At 45.0% G+C, this 12,836-nt stretch overlaps 5 protein-coding genes across 5 annotated transcripts; 4 read left to right on the top strand and 1 right to left on the bottom strand.

Moving 5' to 3' along the window:
* The first annotated feature begins 647 nt into the window (after positions 1-647).
* On the top strand, positions 648-1,511 carry BYT42DRAFT_27724 (uncharacterized protein). Its single transcript, XM_051562822.1, has 2 exons — positions 648-892; positions 949-1,511. The coding sequence occupies exons 1-2, from the start codon at positions 815-817 to the stop codon at positions 1,450-1,452; spliced, it is 582 nt and encodes a 193-aa protein (XP_051428546.1). The 5' UTR covers positions 648-814; the 3' UTR covers positions 1,453-1,511.
* Positions 1,512-2,719: 1,208 nt separating this feature from the next.
* Positions 2,720-3,261, top strand: BYT42DRAFT_609772 (uncharacterized protein; the record flags this gene model as incomplete). The annotated part of the gene is made up of 2 exons (XM_051571308.1): positions 2,720-2,793; positions 2,850-3,261. The coding sequence occupies 2 exons, from the start codon at positions 2,720-2,722 to the stop codon at positions 3,259-3,261; spliced, it is 486 nt and encodes a 161-aa protein (XP_051428545.1).
* A 2,173-nt stretch (positions 3,262-5,434) lies between these two features.
* Positions 5,435-7,813, bottom strand: BYT42DRAFT_525421 (permease family-domain-containing protein). The gene is made up of 6 exons (XM_051565332.1): positions 7,522-7,813; positions 7,223-7,443; positions 6,856-7,133; positions 6,498-6,771; positions 6,359-6,425; positions 5,435-6,277 (listed from the first exon to the last, which is right to left on the bottom strand). Exons 1-6 carry the CDS (start codon positions 7,669-7,671, stop codon positions 5,510-5,512), a joined length of 1,758 nt encoding a protein of 585 aa, XP_051428544.1. The 5' UTR covers positions 7,672-7,813; the 3' UTR covers positions 5,435-5,509.
* Positions 7,814-8,546: 733 nt separating this feature from the next.
* On the top strand, positions 8,547-9,797 carry BYT42DRAFT_553032 (50S ribosomal protein L22). Its single transcript, XM_051566441.1, has 3 exons — positions 8,547-8,845; positions 8,944-8,978; positions 9,062-9,797. The coding sequence occupies exons 1-3, from the start codon at positions 8,806-8,808 to the stop codon at positions 9,536-9,538; spliced, it is 552 nt and encodes a 183-aa protein (XP_051428543.1). The 5' UTR covers positions 8,547-8,805; the 3' UTR covers positions 9,539-9,797.
* BYT42DRAFT_553031 (PPPDE putative peptidase domain-containing protein) lies at positions 9,798-12,491 on the top strand. The gene is made up of 11 exons (XM_051566440.1): positions 9,798-9,919; positions 9,975-10,052; positions 10,111-10,216; positions 10,270-10,392; positions 10,451-10,907; positions 10,973-11,048; positions 11,128-11,364; positions 11,434-11,538; positions 11,600-11,685; positions 11,761-12,067; positions 12,129-12,491. The coding sequence occupies exons 1-11, from the start codon at positions 9,829-9,831 to the stop codon at positions 12,329-12,331; spliced, it is 1,869 nt and encodes a 622-aa protein (XP_051428542.1). The 5' UTR covers positions 9,798-9,828; the 3' UTR covers positions 12,332-12,491.
* The last annotated feature ends 345 nt before the right edge of the window (positions 12,492-12,836 follow it).

Genomic DNA, 12,836 nt, shown 5'->3' with positions numbered 1-12,836 from the left:
CCGCCCATGCCCATCATGACTCTGCCATCCACTTTCTTTTCACTTTTGATATTCCGATACCGACACGTTTTTCCGCTTCTCAATCACCTCGTTGGAAACGATGCAGCTGTGAAAGGAAATGATCCAAGAAAAAGTGCGCATTTCACTTGCCGCCTTTGCTTGTGTCGCCAGTATCAACAAACTGTGTAAGCAAAATATGTTTGGGCGCGTGACACCAAATGGTTCACTGTTTCAGGCAGTTGTTCTGTGCCTCCTTTCCGAAAATAACGCGGCCAAAAATACGCTTAAAATTAAATGCGGGAAAACGCAGCGAGCCATCATTTCCGAATTGTATACCTTTCCCTCTTCTTTCATCGATAATTCTCGTTCGAATCGTCCTTACCGGGGACAGTTCAGTCGATTTCATGTCGCAAAACTTGTTCATAAGAAAAGGATCCAAAAAAAACCAACCCACATCGACATTTTTTATTCATGAATAAGAAGCGCGGGTTTTAATCCTCAGGGTATTTTACATGCCGTGTTCGTCATCGTCGGCAAATGCGGCTTGTAATGCACCGTCGTAGACACCAGTGAGGTGCAGGACTTCCTCGGCTCGTTCACGTCCATCTTTCAAAACGTTGAGGATTCTCACTTTATCGGTGTTGCTCATTCCTTCGCGCTGGAACATGATGATCCACGCTCCATCCATTTTGCCAAAAAATTCCTGATACTCTTCTCTGTCCGTGTTGTCTCGATAGGCTTCGCAGTAATCGTGAAAATCGCCCGTGAATGCCAGTAAACGTTGCACCGCTTGGGCCATGGATAATGACAGGGAATGGTTAATGGCCGGTTTCAAATCGTGCCAAAGCTCAGCAAGTGTTTGGTAACCGGATGGCTCCAACCTAACGATCGAGCCGAAAATGAGCAGGCATTACTTTCAAAGCTTGATATAAAAGACCCACGCACTACCTTTTACGGAATTTTCGAGTGATATTGATGGACACGTCGGTAAGCCACTCAATTTCCCTCTGTTCCCGTCGATCTCTTTCGCGTTGCAAACGGATCGCTTCAGTATCAGGCTGTACCGTTTGCTTTTCTCCTTCGTCATCTATTAAAAATCCACCACCAGAATCCATGGCTTCAGTTAAATGTTGTTGGCCGCTGAAAACCGAAAGTCCTTTGTGGAAAAATCATCCATCGGTTGCTGCGGTGAAAATACTTGTATCATCGGAAATTGATCCACGTGATGTCATGGATCGTCATTGGTTGACGCGAAGCATGAACGGGGCTGCTTCGACAAAAATACTCCCCTGCTTTCTTGCTATCAGTTTTGTTTGGCTTGAGCCTTGTCCAATAACTCTACGAGTACAGTATAGGCGTTTATTCATCACAATGCGTAACCAGCACATTGTTCTCAATGTGGCATGTTGCAACCACAACGAAACAGAGCGGGGCCAACACCACTCCAACTGACTGACCGTGTGCACTCCTTCAAAAAGACTTCCCTGACAGCTTCACACTAGTCCATGCAGCCGAGGCGCTACCAAAAACCAAATGCAGGGCGTCAATGCGGCAATTAGCATATGGAGGTTAGGATTTTGTCTGTGCGATATTTTTTTTTTGTTGCTGGTTGATTTGTAGGGCGGCGGAACCTTCTGCACATGACTCTGAATTCCTTTTCTCCGCTCGATGCGTCGATAATGAACATAACCCACCATTTGTAACTAACGGCAGACGATGTGTACTTCTAATTACCCATCGGCCACATATTGTAGAACATGGTATAGTACGATAACCTGAAATAGAAATAAAAAACAAATTGCAGAGTTCATGCGGTGGCTTCCGCAATGATCTTTTCATACATAGTATGCCTCACACGTCGGTGATTGGTCGACAATGTATCTATGCTACATGCAAAGTCCACCAACAAATATCCTGTCTATACGTATAAACCTCTCCGATAATGAAGATATGTTTCTGGTCGCCTTCGATGGACGAGAAATTGGCGTTCAAATAGGTCTTTTTCCTTCGATTTCAGACGGAGACGGTTTCGGAGGGTTGTACTTCATGCACAGAATCAGACAAGGAGCAGTTTCACATACACTGGAAGCAGCGTGCGAATTCAGAACATGAAGACTTGATCAATGCAGCAATAGGATGTACCAAAAACTCACAAGTTGTTTCGCGCATTACGATAGAAACTCAATATTAATCCAACATTACACGAGTTTCCGATCTTCCTCATTGTTTCACTGTGCGACCTAGGTGATAAAACCATGGAACAGGTCCAGTGCATGGTTTCAAGGAATGGCTCAGGTGATATCTTTTGGTCATCAAAGTACATGTACCTATTTTACGGCATATTAAGACCAGTCGTAGTAAACAGCTTTCCTAAGGCTCAAAACTCATGTGCCTGGAAAAAAAGGTCCAAACCACTGGGTTCTTATTCGGGGTGACACGACCGTATCACGGCAGAAATAGATCTTGCAATATGAATGAAAGCGACATTAGACTGCATGCTCATATCATGGCAATTGTTTAGTTTACAGTTTTCCTGACAGGTAATTCAAGGCGTATGTCGTGTCCTTTGAAATTTGGGGGGATGACGCATTTCGTATTTTGTTGATATAAACGCGCACTCCGGCTGATATGCCCTTTTTCCTTGTCTTTTGACTCCCTATTGTTTTTTTTTATTTACTATTATTACTGTTCTTCTCTACTGCTCTCTACCGCTTTCAACATGCCTCGACTTAACGTCTCTAAAATCCACCTCGCAACCATTAACCAGAAAAAATCACTCATCAAGCTCTCTCAGTACGTGTTGAACCAGTGCTTGCTTTGATGAATTTTACTGACGTATAATTGTGTAGCACCGATAACCAGGCCGGCTGTCTGATCGTAGAAGCCGCGCCCAAGTCTTTCCAAACCGTCGATCAGGTGTTGACAAAACTGAAGCGCGACTCCATCGCTAAGATGGAAAACCGCAAGTGTACTGGACTTCATGCCGCTTCTTCCCCCGTCTGTTCGCCTGTTGTCGCGCCCGCTCCTATCGCTGCCTCTGTGCCCACCTCTTTCTCTGTGTCTGCTCCTACCTTCGCTCCTTCTTCTCCTGTGGCTGCCTTTGCGCCCACCTCTTTCCCTGTGTCCTTGTCTTTCCCTGCCGTGTCTGCTCCCGTTCCTGCTGGTGCTTTCTTTGGCGAGCAGGCAACGTACGACGAACAGCAGCAACAACGCTTCTTTGAAGAAGAATACATCGACGACCCCATGGACGTCCACCGTTAGACGTCCATCCAGGATGCCTTACAGTACCACCCGCACAGGTAATTTACTGGGTTCACAAAGCAGACCGAAGAGCCATATTTTAACTAATTTTTATCCTGTAGCCAAACGCCAAAAAAAATGATGATCGGCGTCCACACAAATTGTTGCTGCAACGATCGTAAGCGCTTTGCAATGATCAAAACACGGGCCTGCTGGTCTATGATATCGTTTCTGTAGAACACCAGGCAGCATGCCTCTCAAGCCTGGTGCGCTTATACGTGGATTCGGACACGACGAACGACTCCGATGCAATGGAGGGACTGCCGGAGAGTCAACGACGCATATACAGTACGACCTAAAGTATCAAAAGGCAAGAAACAGAAGCTGCTCCGAAATAGTATCAGGGTGCTAATTTTGTTTGATTTCATATATTGTAGGTCTACAAAACGATCGAAAAGCCGATAGGATGACGAAATGTCTCCTATCGGCTGTACCTACTGTACCGCCCCGTCCCCGTTCCTGCCAGCCAGCGAAGCACGCCAGGATGCTTCCCCCACCCTTTATTCTTTCTTTTCACTGATGGAATCCTAAGTGAAAGGGGCCGAAAAAAAGGGTAGGACGTATGCTAGGCTCAGTAGCTGTCGCGATCCCTGTTAGGAGACCGATACGGACGCGGGTTCCTCTGTATGAACTCACCGAGCCTGCTCCCCAGTCCAACGTACAAGCATGATCCAATATATGCATGTTTGCTCCGAGTCTGACGCGGTTGAAGTCCGCCTTTGATATGTACTTCCGGTAAGTCCATTGAAGCACCAATACAACCTCTTACAGCAGATTATCTAACTAGAAAGAGTCCTTTCATATGTAGAGCACCTCGGCTTTTGCCGAGGTTCCGCCGGCGAGGGTACATCGCGTCACATAGACTATGGATACGACGCTAATTAGCGTCTGCAACAGCATCGTATTGTGCGCCATACAGGGCATGGTGTGGAAAGGGCAGTAAGTGAGGTCTGCAGGTGAGTCCTCCAGCGTGCATACCGTAGATGAGGGTCTCCCGTGACGGGGATCATATGCGGCAGTGAAAGGTATGGTATGCGTCCTACCAAATCTCATGGCTTCAGGATCCCATCAGTAGCATTGTATAGCATAGCATAGTATCTCATAGCATCCTGGCGTTAATCTCCTGTATATTTTCTCAATGTTGCATACAAGCGCTTCCCCAAATATGGTATGTACAAAAAACAACCTCTTTTCTTATTTATGATGTAAATATGTACACCGAAACAATATTCCCATAACTTCCTATGTTATATGTTCTTCCAAAAGTTGTATCATAATAAACCGTGCTTCGCTGGCTTTCATTACAGTTTACTGCATAATGGTCACCAAACATGGATGGACAACATGTGACGGTTAGTTCATCTACCAATTTACTGAATCTGTATCTGTTGAACGAACCCAATGAACGGACTCCTAGGCGTCTGAAGAGCCGCAAATCATTTTTGGCTTTGATTTAACAAACAAAAAAAGAGAGTGATTTGGACGCCGTCCACAAAAATGGCACAGCAAAGCGGGCAATGTTGAAGTGGGGAAATTTGGATGCCGTCGGACGCCGTCCAATTTGCCGGCTGCTTTGTAAGGACCGGCGGCCTTCGTTTCCTTCGATGCACTGCAACTTCGTTCACCGTCGGAAGGATCTGTGAACTCACCTTGGCCAAGGTATCAATACATCGATTATACGGCCCAAGGTTTTTCCTAATCGAGTGTTGACAATTTTTTGCTTAACTCGTTTGCTGAGGCGTGGATTACGTGTACTGATGAGAGGATACGGTACGTTTATTTTACGAATGCATGCACTGGATCTGAAGAACGCACGACACCGCTTCTTTGGAATGCGTGGATAATTATTGACATACAATAAGTAACCTTGGTGTATCCTAGGACATGAATGTCCCAAAAAAAAAAAAGACAGGTCTTGATCACCCAAGTCAAGCGGTGATCAAGTAATAAAATCAAGCCATAAAACCAAATCAGTAAAAGTTAGTATCCATGGCACTCAACAGTATAAAGACGCACATCTGTATGTGCTGTTTCTTGCCTAAACCGCCGCTTCACCTATCTTCAAGGGCCCACCCACCACTCCACTCCCTTGCAACCAAAAGAGGGAAAATACGCTGCAGAAAAGCTTTTGCATTGGTATTAAATGATTTTAATAAAACAAGAATGAAAATTGGTAACAAATGTAAAGTGTTTGATCAGATAAATAAGATTAATGGGAAGGATCTTGTTTCTCGGTGGATCCTGCATCGGTGATAACGGTGAGTTCATTCGCATCATCCTGGTCGCCCAGCTTATGCAACTCATCGGGAACATGAGCGGAGGAAGTGGGAACGTCTTCAAACTCCATGTCATCCTGATGCCAATCAAAGTTACGACCACGAGCTCGGGCCACAACAAACCGTAACCAGACAGGGGTGAAAGGTCGGCTCATGGCGGTGCTCCACCAATCTTCCCGCGTGGAGTAGTCCGGCTTGATCCGTCCACGCGACGCTTTATCGACGATATACACCACCCCGTTAATGACAATGTAACTGATAATGCCACCAATGATACCATAGGCGATCGAGTAAGTGAACGGCATGACGGCCAGCGTAATGAAAGCAGGGACGGCATCACCAGGATAGTCCCAATTGATATTTCGGATACTGGAAGTCATCATGGAACCGACGACGATCAGGGCCGGGCCCGTAGACCAGGGAGGGAAACTTGCAAAAATCGGCGAAAAGAAAATGGAAATGAAGAAACCAAATGCAACGGTAATCGCAGTAATGCCCGTTCGACCACCTTCGGCAATACCGGCCCCCGATTCCACAAACGCAGTACAAGGTGAACTGCCAAAGCATGAACCGATAATCACGCTTACAGCATCGCACATAAAAGCATAGGTCGAATGTTCAAAATCGCCCGCTTTGTCGGTAAATCCACCATATCTAGCCATCGAATACATTGTGCCTGTCGTGTCCAAGATATCCACGTACTATAATATCATATCGGATCAGCAAAACCCCATTCAATGAAGCATAGCAAATTTCATGCTATTGAAATTAAATTAACATACCAAAAGTGTCACCAGCGCAATCCATATATCCTTGTTGTCAAATGTGAAATCGAATTTGCCCACAACACTGGCAAAAAATAAAAAGACGGGGTGAGATGAGTTTCTTACTTACGCGCGGAAAACTCAATTCTACGCTTACCGATCAATGGAGTGAACATTGACGACCGTTTTAAAATAGTCAAACATGGCATCGCCATGCGGTGTGTAAGGAAAATAGGTGACTTTGTTGTTACCTCGTGGCCACGAGGTGATAGCAATGCCGACAATGGCGATGAGAATGGCGCCTCGCACACGGTACATCACAAGTAGCGCCATGACGACGAGTCCAAGAAGCCCCATATACATGGTAGGCGATTCCATATGTCCCCACTGACACACACCATGTTCATCAAGTGCTTCCGGAGGACAACCACCTGTTACAGAAAATTCGATGAGATCAGAATTTTAACTGATGTGGACGGGAAACACCCATAAAACGGTTAGTAGGCCATGCTTACCGAGGGTTACCAAGGTGGAGTAGTCTAATGTCACAAGACCGATACCGGCCGAGGATTGAAGACCGATGAAACAGAGGTACAATCCGATACCGCAGCCCATGGCTACCTTGATACTCATCGGAATAACGCGCGCCAACCATTGACGGATACCGAAAATAGACAAGAGCAAAAAGATACACCCTTCGAGAAAGACAGCCGCCACGGCGGTCTGATAGCTTACTTTGCCTGATCCGTGGTATCCAACCACGGTGTAAGTGAAATAAGCGTTCAACCCCATTCTACAGAACAAAATCAGATCCAGATCAGCTCAGTGTTATCGATGTGTCTTAGAGGCGAAAATTTTCTTTCTCTTTTTCGAATTTCTTACCCCGGTGCCATCCCCAGCGGTAGATTGGCGAACGTGCCAATCAGCACGCTGGCGATCATGGCAATAATGGACGTAGCCACGATCATATCGAGCTTCAATTGATAGATGCACTGCATATAATCTTCGTCTTTGTCACACGTAGGATCTTCGGGAGTCCCGTTACACACGCATGTACCGCCACTTTCGCTGATAATTGAAGAATTAACCGAGATAATGTAGGCCTGAAAAACAAAAAAAGAATTAAAAGGCGTTCGTTGAGATCTCAACCTTTTTAACAATTGAGCCAACTGTGAGTATACCATGGCAAAGAAAATCGTGCAACCAGCGCGGATTTCTTTTGTAAATCGAGTTCCTTTTCGTTCTCGCCTTGCACCCGAGTTGTCGAGCTGGAAATATTTGCCGATCACTGAGTGAGCCACTCGGTCATTCAACTTATCGAGCCAGCCCATGATATATATTAAGCAATTGAATCGAGACAAGGAGTCAAGCTTTCGATTGAAGAAAACAAAAAAGACGATCAACTGGAGAAAGATAACGAAAGTCGTCGATAGCGGGGAAAAGATTAAATAAAATAGTTGAAGAACAAGGCTTAAATCAGAAACCTTGCAGAAAATCTCTTTTTTTTTTATCGTTCCAAAACCGAAAAAAAAGAACCGAAGAGAGGCCTGGGATCGAATCGGGCCCATCACTCCGCTTATCCTTTTTCCAACGAACAGTGATCACCCAATTGAACGGCCCCGTTTTCGCACAGCAGTTGATCCCAATCATGGCCGGTTTCAAGTACACCATTTTTAATCGATTCCTTGTACAATGGGGCCACGTGGGGGAATAGCAACAAATGCGAAAAAAGTAAACAGTAGTTGGGAGTCAACTTTTTACCCACTTATATTGGTTGCATGAATTCAGTGAGAGGATGATGATAAAAATCTCATTAGCTTTTGCCTTGTCACTGGTACTTTGTGTTGACCAACTACGCTTTTACGTTGGATAGAAAAGAGGGAATTATACAGAAAAGACAGGATTGAGGCCAAGTTGCTGAGCCAATTTTTTGTGATGTCCGCCAAAAAGTACCGATGCCCAGTGTGCATGATCTTCCCTTTGGGGGGCACAGTACAAATGCAAGGTTTCCGTCCCAATCGGGAAAAAACTCAGACACTGACTTTTGGGATGATAAATTTCCGGGTCGGAATATCCGGATTTGTCCGAGAGTACTCAAGAAATCATGCTCAGGCAGGCTGGATGGATGGCCGCAAAGCCGAGCCCCCAGTCAGGCACTTTAGAAGCTGGAAAGGCCAATCCATCAATCCTTCTCTTCCGACACAAGGTATGATAGAGTCCCATATGTCTCATTACACTCTTGCATCCATGGACAATCTTGGGATTTATTATGGATGCATCCCTTTGTGCGATGGATACTAATCTTTTTTTTGTCATTTTCTTCTTATTCATTTTCCAATCGCCCTTCATATTCGACCATTTCGACCATTCGAACGTGCATTTCAACGTCTTTTTTCATTGATCGGCCCTTTCACATTCCACATTGATCTCGATCGATCTTACATTCAACAGACTATCGAGCAACAATGGTCAGATACGCCGCCACCCCAGCCAATGCTTCCAAGGGTACGTTTCCTTTTTCTCTTTTTTCGTTGCACTTCCATCTCGCAGTAGCCACCGATAAAGCCATGATTCTAATTATCTTGATATTTTTTACACCATAGCTTCCAAGTCTCGAGGTTCTTACCTCCGTGTTCACGTAAGCGCTCATAGACATAGATTCAATTGGGTTGAAAATCGGGTAATGGGTGAAGGACAAAGCTAATGCAGGAATTTATTTAGTTCAAGAACACTCACGAAGTCGCTGCTGCCATCAAGGGCTTGAAGTTGAGCAAGGCTTACAGCTACTTGAACAATGTCAAGGAACACAAGCAGTGCATTCCTTTCCGTCGCTTCAACGGTGGTGTTGGCCGTACTGCTCAGGCCAAGGAATTCGGTACCACCCAAGGTCGCTGGCCCGTCAAGTCCGTCAAGTTCGTTCTTGACTTGTTGAAGAATGCCGAATCCAACGCTGAAGCCAAGGGTTTGAACGTCGAGGAACTCTACATCTCCAGCATCGTCGTCAACCAAGCTCCCAAGCACCGTCGCAGAACTTACCGCGCCCACGGTAGAATCAACCCCTTCATGACCTCTCCTTGCCACATTGAAGTCATTCTCAACGAGAAGGATGAAGTTGTTCCCCGTGCTACTGACAAGAAGGTCGTCCGCTTAAACGCTCGTCAGTTGGCTCGCAAGAACCGTATCGCTGCCCGCGCTTAAGTTCATTCCTAGTGTGTTTTATTTGTTGCTTCGATAGATTTTTTTTGGTTCAAAAATTGAAGAAAATCAAAGCATTCTCTTTTCCTCTTCGTATTGTTTTCGTTTATGAGCTCGTTTCGTGGCGAAAAATGGATGTGTCATGTGAAAAAGCTTGGTGTGTGTGAGGCAGATCGAATTTTCTAGAGTGGGAAAGCCACGTCATGCGTCGGATCGGGTTTAAGGGACCAATAAAACGATTACGTATTCCAACTTTCATTTTTGATCTTACCTTCATCAACATCAACATCGTTATGTCCGGTGAATCAGTCAAAGTGTATTTATACGATCTGTCCCGAGGCATGGCGAAGCAAATGTCGCTGGGCCTCACCGGCAAGCAGATAGGTACAGTGACAGCCCATCGTTTTACCATGTGGAGGGAAGCTTATCAATATGCTAGATGGCATTTGGCATACCTCGGTGGTTGTCTATGGACAAGAGTTCTTTTACGGTCAAGGGATCCTTGCATGCTCTCCAGGTAAATCGATCTTTTTGCTGCGCACCGATTCATCGCCACTAATGTCTGGTGCAAAAAGGAACAAGTCACCACGGAGCACCCTTAGAAGTGATTGACATTGGCGAAACGTATCTGCCACTGGAAGTCGTGGTAGAATATATTGACAGTCAGCGAAGTGTGTACACGTAAGTGGTTTGAGGAAGCGCAGTATTTTGTGTAGTAAACTCACAACGGACAGTGCTGAGAAATACCATTTGCTTGATTTCAACTGCAACACCTTCTCAAACGATCTGTGTCAGTTCTTAACGGGCAAAAAGATACCTGGTCACATCACTGACTTGCCAGCCGAATTCATGAGCACGTATGTTTTCGGGAATGGGGAACATAATTGGGCGGAGGAGCTGATTCTGTGTGCTTAGACCTTTTGGGCGATCTTTACTGCCAATGATCGAGAATATGTTTGGCCAGTCCAGGGTGGCGGCTTCGGCTGCATCGACCGTAGGTGCTCCATCTACCGTGCCACAGGCACCGCCAGTCTCTGCAGAAATGCAATCCATGTTACAAGGCGTGTCGTCTGCGGCCATGTCGGGCGCCGCTGGCCAATCCAACTCGGTACAGACCGCCACCAATCTGACGATGCTGGAAGAATGGCTACGCACCTATCGAGCCGTGGTGGTGTTTTTCACTTCCGCCGGATGTCCACCTTGCCGCATGATCAAACCCAATTTTGAACAGTTACTACAAGAGAAGAACCAAGACAGTCATCGTATCAAAATTTTGGGCGTCATTGTCGATACCAATGTCGCTTTCGACGCCGCATCCAAGTATGGCATTCGCGCTACACCGACCTTTATGCTATTTCACAACGGTCAAAAGGTAACATTGGCCCATTACATTGGCGGTTATGGTTTTTACTTCTTAATTACTTACTATGTATTTAGATCACTGAATTCCGAGGTGCCAATTACGCAGAATTGAAAAGTTCTGTGGATCTATTACTGTTTACCGCATATCCACGTAAGTTGATTCTGAAGAGAGTCGATGATAGTCAATTCGGTTGGCTTATTGTTGTTTCTTACTCATTATGGGATTACAGCTCATCCTCACCGGAAATTACATCTTCGCGGAGTTTTGGACATACCTAGTGATCCTGTCTTGTACGCTAACCCGGGAAAACTGGATGTGATCTGCAGTAAACTAGCTACGTTTATCGATGATCATGCCATTGAAATGACGGGTGACCAACAAGCGGTTTTGAACAAAGCCAAGCAAGCATTAATGAATGATAAGGCCCTTGAAACTCTCGATATCAAGGCATGGCACGACTTTGCTGGTAAATGGACATTAGCTATCCCGCGTATGAACGAGAACTGACCTTTTTGATTTATGACAATGAAAAAAGGCCACCTACTGGAGAAATTACCTCTTGATCAACAGTTCCCGTTGCTCGATTTATTCCGTTCGCTGATCGTCAAAAAGCGAGTGATGGATTATTACAGCAAAGATTGTACGTTGGATAGCAGAGATGGATTTTGTTTGATCAAGGACTAAACATGGTATGCATATAGGTTCTCAAGTGGTGCAGATTCTCCGCAGCGGGTATGCGCAAGGGGATAATATCGCCAAAGCATCTCATTTGATGATTCTGAGATTGGTAAGTGAGGATGAACCTGGGGATACTGTATGCGTGAGTTCTCGTTCTAATTCCTTTTACGCCATTTTTTAACAGGCTTGCAATCTCTTCGCCCACACTGAACTTGTCACGAGTCAATTCACATCTCATCTTCCTTCTTCTCACCGAGGCGAACTCACCCAACTTTTGATCAGTGCATTACTGTCACCCGACACGCAACTGCGTGTAGTGGCGGGTTCGCTAGCATTCAACTGCTCGACGGTGATCGCAACGGATCGATTGAACCGCGAGAAAAATGAAGGCGATCTGGTAGGCCTAGCCGCGCAGGAAGACGATGACTGGCAGATAGAAATTATCACCGCCGTCATGGACGCATTGACCAAAGAAACGGATGAGGATATTGGTAACTATCATTTGAAAATTCACTTGCTCTTACATTTTAACATGTCATGCTACTTTGGTAGTGCATCGATTCCTGGCTACCATTGCCAAATTTGTGTTTTTGGCTCCTACCGATCGATCCACTCTGGGAAGTCTTTTATCAGCACTGGATATCAACGCCTTACTGGAAGACAAGAAAAAGACAGTGATCAAGTCACCCAGGATACTGGCTCTCGTCCGTGATCTACGCTTGTTAATAGAATCCTCCCATGCTAATGAATCATAAACAAAGGAGCTCGGCTTGGGAATTTACGTGTTAAATATGCAATACATATTACAAGGCATTCAACTTTGCTAGATGTAGAGTAGCCCAAACATATACACTGCACAATTGTATAACAGATCGCCATATAAAGTACCGTGCTCTTCGAATCATATGAAGGCTATCTAAGAAAGAAAGAACAAAAAAAAAGTGATAGATAAAATGAGCTTAGAATTCGAGTATGAATATTTGGCTGAACGTTTTCCTCGCTTGACATTAACGGTTATGGCGACCTTCCACAAATTGAACACTAAAGCTCTTGAATGCTATAAAATACGTCTTTTTTTTCTTTTCATCTAAAAAGGTTCCTGTTCTGCACTTTTCAGTTTTATTTTTTATTTTTTTTATCGGTTTTCCTTTTTTTTTTTTTTAGCGAAACAGAGAGCAGCAAGAGATTAGTATGTAACGTGCTTCTAAAGCAGAGATGGATGTTTTATCCAAATAGCATATGGTAATCATTTTGGTTTGC

This window comes from Radiomyces spectabilis (assembly GCF_025331425.1).
Source record: "Radiomyces spectabilis strain NRRL 2753 chromosome Unknown BYT42scaffold_1, whole genome shotgun sequence".
Classification (NCBI taxonomy): domain Eukaryota; kingdom Fungi; phylum Mucoromycota; class Mucoromycetes; order Mucorales; family Radiomycetaceae; genus Radiomyces; species Radiomyces spectabilis.
Note: the sequence above shows the minus strand (reverse complement) of the source record. Positions and strands in the feature narration are given on the sequence as shown.